Genomic DNA, 9,824 nt, shown 5'->3' with positions numbered 1-9,824 from the left:
GTCGATTAAACCCACTGTTCACTTCAACTCTCTGTCTCCCGTGAATTGATGGTCGCATCAGGGAGTGCCGTGTGGGCACACCGAAATGACCCGTGGCCCTAAGTTCACAGTCGGCTGTCAGCAACATGTGCAGCTGTGGCAATGGTGTGGCTGTGGCAATGGTGTTCCGTGCCTGTCCACCTTGACCCCACAGCCCACCTCCTGGCCACTCCTCCCTTTACTCCCCCCAGCCCTGGCAGAAGCCCCCTGGCCAGTGGCAGAACTATTAGCAAATTATGGCGATGTTGGACACTTTTTGTACCCCTTCTCCCTCAGCAGCCATGACGCCGGTGATATGCCATCAATGAACATACGACGAGTGGTGAACGTAACTGAAGCTTTAATACACTAAACAGAAAGCCTCCTGGCCTCTGATCCCGAACTGGATCAGAGGTGGAGACCAGCCACCTTTATACATGAGCCCAAGGGGAGGAGCCACAGGCAGAGCCAGCAGGGACAAGCCCAGACTTATAACAATACAATACAGTGGTTTACCACATTCACCCCCTATTTAAAAAAAGAGTCCAGCGGCGGTGAAGTGGGCTTAAAGATCAAGTCTGTCGGGGGCCTTGACCTTCCGCCGTGATCGCCTCAGTCCCGGCTGAGGTGTGGGCACCGGTGTCGAGACCTGCACGTCCGGGAGTGTGTTGTCCTCTTCTTCACCCAGTTGTTGAGTCAGTGGAGGGGGGTGGTGTATGGGCGGGGGTGGTGGTGATAGTCACTGGGGAACCTGCAGGTGCCAAATCCTGGAGGGAGACTATGTCCTGTCGCCCATCCTGATGTGCCACGTAGGCATATTGTGGATTGGCATGGAGGAGCATGACCTTCTCGACGAGGGGATCTGATTTATGACTCCTCGCATGCTTCCAGAGGAGGACGGGCCCTGGGACTGTCAGACAGGACGGGAGCGAGACCCTGGAGGTGGACTTACTGGGGAAGGCAAACATACGCTTGTGAGGGGTCTCGTTGGTGGCAGTGCACAGGAACGACTGGATGGAGGGGAGCTCGTTGGAGAGGACCTCCTGCCAGCGGGAGACTGGGAGATTTCTAGACCGTAGAGCCAGGAGGAGAGCCTTCCAGACCGTCGCATTCTCCCTCTCCACTTGTCCGTTGCCCCGGGGGTTGTAGCTGGTCGTCCTGCTGGAGGCGATGCCCTTGCTGAGCAGGAACTGACGCAACTCGCCGCTCATGAAGGAGGAACCCTGATCGCTATGGATGTAGGTAGGGAACCCGAACAAGGTGAGAAGACTGTGCAGGGCCTTGATGACGGTGGCAGAGGTCATGTCAGGGCATGGGATGGCAAAGGGGAATCTTGAGTATTCGTCAACAATGTTGAGGAAGTACACGTTATGATCAGTGGAGGGGAGGGGCCCTTTGAAATCGACGCTGAGGCGCTCAAAGGGGCAAGAGGCCTTTACCAGGTGTGTTCTGTCTGGCCGATAGAAGTGCGGTTTGCACTCCGCGCAGACCTGGCAGTCCCTGGTTACGGTCTTGACCTCCTCAATGGAGTAAGGCAGGTTGCGAGCCGTGATAAAGTGAAAAAGATGGGTGACCCCCGGGTGACAGAGGTCATTGTGGAGGGTCCAGAGTCGGCCAACTTGTGCGCTGGCACGTGTACCGCGGGATAGGACATCTGGGGGCTCATTGAGCTTCCCAGGTTGATACAAGATATCATAGTTGAAGGTGGAGAGCTCGATCCTCCACCTCAGAATCTTGTCATTCTTGATCTTGCCCTACTGTGTGTTATTCAACATGAAGGTAACCGATCATTGGTCAGTGAGGAGAATGAATCGTTTGCCGGCCAGGTAATGCTTCCAATGTCGCATAGCTTCTACAATGGCTTGGGCTTCCTTTTCGACGGAGAAGTGTCAAATTACGGAGGCATGGAGGGTACGGGAGAAAAAAGCCACGGGCCTGCCCGCTTAGTTGAGGATAGTGGCCAGCGCAAAGTCCGACACATCGCTCTCCACCTGGAACGGAATGGACTCGTCCACAGCATGCATCGCGGCTTTGGAAAAATCTGCCTTGATGCGGTTGAAGGCCAGGCGGGCCTCAGCCATCAGGGGAAAAGCAATGGATTTAATAAGTGGACGGGCCTTGTCCGCATAATTGGGGATCCACTGGGCATAGTAGGAGAAGAACCCCAGGCACCTCTTCAGGGCCTTGGGGCAGTGGGGGAGGGGAAGTCCCATGAGGGGACGCATGCAGTCGGGGTCGGGCCGCAGGACTCAGTTTTTTCCAAAACATAGCCAAGGATGGCTAGACGGGTTGGGCGGAAAATGCATTTTTCCTTATTGTAAGTGATGCTCAGGAGTTTAGCGGTGTGGAGGAAGTGCCGGAGGTTTTCGTCATGGTCCTTCTGGTCATGGCCGCAGATGGTGACAGTATCTAAGTAGGGGAACGTGGCCTGCAGCCGTACTGGTCAACCATTTGGTCCATTTCTCGTTGGAAGACCGAGACCCCATTGGTGACGCCGAAGGGAACCCTGGTAGAGGCGGCCATCTGTCTCGAAGGCAGTGTATTGGCGGTCCTCTGGCCGGACAGGGAGCTGGTGGTACGCGGACTTCATGTCAACATGGGGCAGCAGGGTAGCATGGTGGTTAGCATAAATGCTTCACAGCTCCAGGGTCCCAGGTTCGATTCCCGGCTGGGTCACTGTCTGTGTGGAGTCTGCACGTCCTCCCCCTGTGTGCGTGGGTTTCCTCCGGGTGCTCCGGTTTCCTCCCACAGTCCAAAGATGTGCGGGTTAGGTGGATTGGCCATGCTAAATTGTCCGTAGTGTCCTAATAAAAGTAAGGTTAAGGGGGGGGTTGTTGGGTTACGGGTATAGGGTGGATACGTGGGTTGAGTAGGGTGATCATGGCTCGGCACAACATTAAGGGCCGAAGGGCCTGTTCTGTGCTGTACTGTTCTATGTTCTATAACTGTGGAGAAGACTCGACACTGTGCAACCTGACCGACCATGTCAGATTTGTGGGGGAGGGGGTATGCATCGAGTTGTGTGTACCGGTTGATGGTCTGACTGTAGTCGATGACCATTCGATGCTTCTCCCCAGTCTTGACTGAAGTGTTGGGCACTGTGGACTTGTGAAGCAGACACATGCCACCAACACCGAAGAAGGTTCAACACTATTTTATTAACTCTTATAAAATACTAGACATACTATAACTGTGGGTTTACACGATGCTAGTTTAACTAGAGACCTGTACCTGTCTGAACCAGTTGAATCTCTCAGCACGTGGTGTGAGTCTGTACTGTACTTGATGAGCTCTTGTGCTTTTGAGAGGCAGCATCCAGAATGAGCGGGAAAAGTGATGCCCTCTGTCTTTATAGTGCGTTCTAACTGGTGATTGGCTGCGGTGTTTGTGCATGTTGATTGGTCCTAGTGTATGTCCATCAGTATGTGCCTGCACCATGATATACTGGTGTATATTATGACATTGACGATCACCACTTGGGCTCTCCACGGACTGTTACTAGCCTCAATGATCCCCTCTCGTAGGAGTCGCTGGACCTCTGACCTGATAAAGGTCCTATCCCGGGCACTGTATCACCTGCTCCAAGTAGCAACGGGCTTACAGTCCGGGGTGAGGTTAGAGAAGAGCGAGGGTGGGGCGACCTTAAGGGTCGCGAGGCTACAGACGGTGAGGGGGGGCAGGGGTCTGCCGAACTTTAAAGTAAGGCACTGTAAGTCGAGCCCCAGTAATAGGGCAGCGCAGAGATGGGGAAGGACGTAGAGTTTGATGTTAGTGTACTCTACGCCTTGTACAGTAAGGGTCGCAACACAGTACCCCCAGATTTCTACTGCATGTGATCCGGAAGCCAGGGAGATTTTTTGGGTCGCGGGTAAGATTGGGAGGGAGCAGCGCCTTACCGTATCTGGGTGTATGAAGCTGTCTGTGCTCCCGGAGTCGAAAAGGTAGGCTATCTCGTGCCCGTTGATCCGGACGGTGATTGTCGATTTAGTGAGGTGATGAGGCCTGGACTGGTCGAGCGTGATGGAGGCGAGCTTCAGAAGATGATGGGTAGGTCGATCGGAGGTAGTGGCGGCCAGCGTACGATTGGGAGAGCAGGGCTCCCGGGAGGCTGCGGAGTGGTCCCAAGATAGCGGCCTCCATGGGCCGCGTGTGGCGGGTGGCATCGGAGATGGCGTCAAAGATGGCGGCCCTCATGGGTCGCACGTGGCGGGTGAAGGACAAAATGGCGTTAAAGATGGCGGCCCCCATGGGTCGCACGTGCCGGCCGAAATCGAAGATGGCGGCGCCCACGGGTCGCACATGGTGGGTGGCGCGGCAGCTGGGGGCAGCCCCGACAGGCAGAAGGCAGTGCTGCTGGGCCTAGAAGCTTTAGGGAGATATTGGGTCTGGCAGGCTTTCGCAAAGTGGCCCTTCCTCCCACACCCGTTGCAAGTCGCGTTCCGTGCCGGTGTAGCCACCTGGAGTGACCACTGCCCAAACACAAAATGGAAGATTGCAAGGAATGCAGGGAAAATTGGACATGTTGTAAAAAGCAAGCAGCTTGCAGAGTGCTTGTATATTTGGACTGCTACAGAAACCAGTTTGGCTGTTGCTGAAACCAGACAACACTATGAAAAGAAACAGTTAGCATATTAATTAGGCGATACCGGGTGATCCCCAGGCACAAAAGACACAAGTTAACACTAATCGATACATTGGATGGAAGGCCAGACTTTTCGGTGCCAAAGAAGCCCAAAACAATGAGCCCCAAGAACCGCCCCAGTGATCGAGCGACTGCCCCGCTATTGGGGAATTCGAATCAATCGATTGGGAAGAGACCCAATCGATTACAAGAGTATAGAGGGTCTGCCCAGGTGGGCGCAAGACTCTGAGAGGAGTATAAGACAGAGAACGCGACCCCAGCTCGCTCTCTCTACCAGCCGCTCCTCGACTAGCTCTCTACCAGCCTCTCCTCGACTAGCTCTCTACCAGCCTCTCCTCGACTAGCTCTCTACCAGCCTTTCCTCGACTAGCTCTCTACCAGCCTCTCCTCAACTAGCTCTCTATCAGCCTCTCCTTGACCAGCTAGCCCTCCCAGCAGAACACCGTTGCAGCAGAAGAACCTTGTGCAGGAGAGGTCTGGACAGAAGCCGCCAGCAAGTAAGTGTCACAACGCACGCTACGGGAATAGACACTCCTGACCCCTTTAGACCATAACCACTGGAAGCCTGCGGACGCAGGACAAAGCTAGAAGCCGTTGTTCCCTGATCCGGCAGTCCCCTTATCCAGATAAGTATTTGGCCTAGTAGTAGGATTAGCCTAGTCTTATAGTTTATATGCATGATTAGTAGATTACTGTAATATAATAAACGTGTCTTGTTTGAACTTACTAATTGGTGTATGGTTTTATTGCTTTGAACTTGACCTTGAAACTTGTGGCGGTATCTTAACGATACCTGGCGACTCCAAAGCTAAGTAACGAAACAGAGCCAAATTGAGTGTTAAGCACACTCACCCAGAACGAGCAACACCGGGCAGCGCTGTCTGGGATGATTAACCTGGCCAGAAAAGTAACACTTCGGGCTTCCGGCGTTGGCGGGCTGCTGCATGGCACAGGCTTGCGCTGCACCCGGGTCGGATGATGGCGGTACCAATGAGATCCACGAGCGTGCCGCGCGGTCGGAGATGTAGGCCTCCATGTTCTGGAAGGTTACCTCCAGCGAGTTTGAGAGCTGCACTGTCTCTGGGAGGATGAGCGTATCCCCTTCTAGCAATCGCTGGTGGATGTAGTTTGACTACCCTGACCAACAGCTCTGTGTGCTGGGTAGCCGATAGTGCCTGGCAGTCACAGTTCTGGCAGAGTACCTGCAAGGCATGCAGGAATTCTGCTAGTGATTCCCGAGGGCATTGTGGTCTTGTGGCGAGGAGGTGCCAAGCATACACCTTGTTCACAGACTTAACATAGTGTCCCTTCAGCAGCATTATCACCTCCGTATACGAGAGGGCGTCCCTGATGAGAAGAAAGACTTGCGGGCTCACCCATGCATGGAGGATCTGCTTCTTTTGGAGGTCAGTGAAGTGTTCGGTGAAGGATCCGAGGTACCCTTCGAAGCAGCTTAGCCAGTACTCGAATGTTGCACCTCCAGGCGATCAGGTTTGAGTGATGAATTCATATTAGATGTTTAGTATATTAAATTGATATGCCATCAATGTACACACGACGAGTGGTGAACGTAACTGAAGCTTTAATACACTAAACAGAAAGCCTCCTGGCCTCTGATCCCGAACGGGATCAGAAGCGGAGACCCGTCACCTTTATACATGAACCCGAGGGGAGGAGCCACAGGTGGAGCCAGCAGGGACAAGCCCTAACAATACAATACAATACAGTGGTTTACCACAGCTGGTTTCACGATTTTTAAAAGCAAAAGTGAACCGCACCAACGGGAACTTGGCCCATCAGAGATGTAGAATCGCGGAGGTCCCGGAGAATACCAGGTCAGGCCCGCTAATGATATGCAATCGTTGTTTACTGTATGGGTGTTCCAGATCACATTAACGCCGCTGTGATGGAGATTTCCGATTTAGTGTCAAATTGGCGCCCCCCCAGGAATTTGACTTCGGAACCTATACTCCGCCCAATCACATTTCCCGATTTTGGTGTCAGCCAATGGAGAATCCCACCCAAGAAACTTCAGGGAGAAGAGGTTCTGCTCCACGAATGCAGGACAAATGCAGTGCAATTATTTAAGTGGGATAACGTTCTTTTTTAAAATTTTATATCATATTGTACGATATGTTTCATCTTACTGTGAAATAAAGCTAATGAATCAAATCAAACTTTGTCTCATAAATGGTAATGTGGTCTGCAGTTGTGAAGTTGAAAAGACACACATGTTGAAGACAGATCCAATCCAGATCACAAAGGAGTCTCATTGTTTTCCCAGGTCCTGCTATGCATCAGTAAGGGATGGATTCCACGGCCTGCCAGTCGCGTTTTCCTGGGCAGCGACCCTCGCCGGCAACGGGATTCTTCTTTCCCACCACCTGCCATTAGGGTTTCCCAGTGTGGCCACCCCATGTCGCTGGGAAGCTGTGGGCGTGGGTGCACCACCACCGCAACGGAGAATCCCGCCGGCGGAGAATCCTGTTGTGATTCAACTGCCACAAAATATCTCAGACCACTTGCAGGAGTGATTGATGCTACTGAACCCAGGGAACATCTATGGTAGAATTTTATTCACACCGAAAAAAGTCACAGAAATCTTGCCAAGTACATTAATATGTTCATTACAGAATGCTGTATAAGAAAATAATTTTAGGAATTTTCTGGTTTGATTTATTGAACAAAAATATATTCCTTGAGAGAATATAATAATAGCTTCCACAGTTTAAGCGAGCTAAAATGGGGAGAGAGTGGTGATACCAAACTAGCTTGTGGTAACTGGAAATCCACCCACCTCAAATGTTCCCTGTCAGTGTCCCGATATAATTTTCTGGATATAATGTAATCTTATATATTGTAAAAATAATCACACACACATGCTAAGCAAAGGATCTTTATATTTAATATCAAACATTAGAGCTACTACTATCATTTTCTGTTCTTTAACTCAGGAGGTTTGTCTCCTACAAAAGTATTAGAAGAATAAAAATATTAAGTATCAGCAATATACATTTTATATAATGCTATATTAAGCCCTGTGGGGGTCCCTTAAGTAACATAATTCAACAACTTATATTATTATTTTTACTAAAAACTTGTGTTTTTTTGTGTATTTGTTGATCTTTATTCAATTTCAACATTCATACAAACGGTTACTGAAAAGTAATAATAGTATGGCAGTGTTGATGGCAAAATCACAGTGCACTGCAGATAAATCTCTGTTTCAAGTTATTCTTCAGGAAAGTGCACAGACATCCCAGGGGCATATGTAGAACAGAACTGTAACAGTTGTTGATGGAACTGTACCAAATATGCATCTCTTTGATTTAGGCTGTGCTCATCACACAGATCGAATGGAAACGCTGCATTAGGAGCCACACATAACACTGAGGTACCTACAGAAATTAATATGAATTAATTAAATTTATGATTATGTACCAGATATTGTTATAAGTTTACAATTCTTGAAGGGTTTTCTAACCCTTTAAAATGTATTATTCTTTTCCAGTTACAATCTAGAATTGATACTATTTTTGAAAGTGATGCAGCCATCATTACCATGCCTTGCAGTGATGGAAATCTCATATAGCAAGATTGCAATGACAGCATCCTGTTCCAATACTTTGTTTCTCAGGCTGAGTTTGGCATGTGTTTCAGACAAAGACATTCTGTCAATTAGGAAAAGATTCAAAAGTTTAAAACATAAATAAATTAACTTGTTCCAACAAAAATGGATTAGCTGCAAAACTTCACACATTCTCACTGTTGTACTACAATGTCCAGTCCCCAGCCACGCGTTTCTTGGTGACGCGCCGTCTACTGGCGTCGAGATTATATCTTCCTGCCGCTTGTCAATGGGATTTTCCATTGAAAACGCCCGACACCACCGGGAACCCCATGGGTGTGGGTGTACTGCCAGCAGGAAAAGTGAGCCGCAACAACCGGAGAATTTCGGCCAATAACTAATAATACCCTGCAAGGTTTGTGCACAATGGACAACTCTAAACTAAAATTATACATAATTTTAAAAGAGAATACAATTATCTAATCAAATGATTGACAAGAGTGATAACCTGCACGATGAAACACTCAGGACTGGAATTTCCATCCCAATGGGGGGGAGAATCGGGCGTCGCGTTCCCCCCCCCCCCACCGGTGCCTGATCGAGGTTCATGACTGCTCACCAGCGTGAAGGCCCGGCATCAGAGTCTCCGGTCCTCTGTGATTCTCTCCTGAGCTGGGAATCACGTGGGCGCGGATCACATCTGGTAGTTACCAGCGTGGCCCTGACGTGCAAACCCTTAGGAAAGTTGCCCACAAAATCCATCTGAGGGCCACCTTCCATCCCCCCCAAAATGCACCACCTGCCCACTCCTCCTCTACTTGACCTCCCCCTCTCCCCCAGGAACCCCATGAATGGGGAGAGCACCTTCCCGAGACTCCATAAATAGGGAGAAACCCCCCCACCCCCGATCTAGAGGGACACTCCCACATAGAACCTCTAACTGAAGGAACCCTCCACAGGGACCCCCTAACTGCAGGAGGCCCCACAGGGACCCCCTGACTAAAAGGACCCACCACAGAGATGCTTGGATTACACAGTGCGTGGGATGGACTTGCCTCTCTTTTATGTGGTCAAAGTTTGTAAACATTGGCGTTTCACCACTTAGAGTCACTGATCCATAAAGGGAGATGAATGAATTAAGGCTGCAGCTGGCTTGTAGAAGCTGTCAATCACAACTCACTACTAGAAAGCTATGAATGGCTTGCAGTCAATGGATCTGAAGGGTCTAGATGCAGGTCACAGCTGTTCGCCTTCAAGGAATGGACACATAGAACCTCCAGGTAAGTGTTACAGCTGTGTTGTTTTCCACTGCCCCTGTCTGGGCTGCTCTCTAACTTCCAGATCTTTTTTCTGGGGGAGAGGGGGGTCAGTAGTGGGAGGGTCTGTGGGTGTCCCTCTAATTGGGTGTCCCTTTCATTAGGGGGTCTCTGTGGGGGTCCCTTTAGTTAGGGGGTCTCTGTGGGGAGGGTCCCTTCTAGTTTGGGCGGTCCTGTGGGGGTCCCTCTAGTCAGGGGCCGCTGTGAGGGGGTCCTTTTAGTTAGGGGGTATCTGGGGGAGGGTCTCCCTATTGTAGGTGTCATTGGGCATAATTACAGG

General features: G+C 50.5%; 1 protein-coding gene across 6 annotated transcripts in view; it reads right to left on the bottom strand.

Annotated features, from left to right (window-relative positions):
- Nucleotides 1–7,606: 7,606 nt before the first annotated feature.
- Nucleotides 7,607–9,824, bottom strand: part of mcmdc2 (minichromosome maintenance domain containing 2) — a 196,078-nt gene continuing 193,860 nt past the window's right edge. For 5 of the 6 annotated variants that reach the window (XM_038809519.1, XM_038809521.1, XM_038809520.1 and 2 more), the window contains 2 exons: nucleotides 8,222–8,331; nucleotides 7,607–8,058 (listed from right to left, as the gene is read on the bottom strand). In XM_038809519.1, the coding sequence (XP_038665447.1) occupies nucleotides 7,892–8,058; nucleotides 8,222–8,331 (277 nt within the window). In that variant the 3' untranslated portion in view covers nucleotides 7,607–7,891. Of the gene's footprint in view, nucleotides 8,059–8,221; nucleotides 8,332–9,824 lie in introns of those variants that run through there. The other variant, XM_038809525.1, reaches the window with a different exon arrangement.

This window comes from Scyliorhinus canicula, chromosome 10 (genome assembly GCF_902713615.1).
Source record: "Scyliorhinus canicula chromosome 10, sScyCan1.1, whole genome shotgun sequence".
Lineage (NCBI taxonomy): Eukaryota > Metazoa > Chordata > Chondrichthyes > Carcharhiniformes > Scyliorhinidae > Scyliorhinus > Scyliorhinus canicula.
The sequence above is the reverse complement of the archived record's forward strand: the minus strand, read 5'-3'. Positions and strand labels throughout refer to the sequence as shown.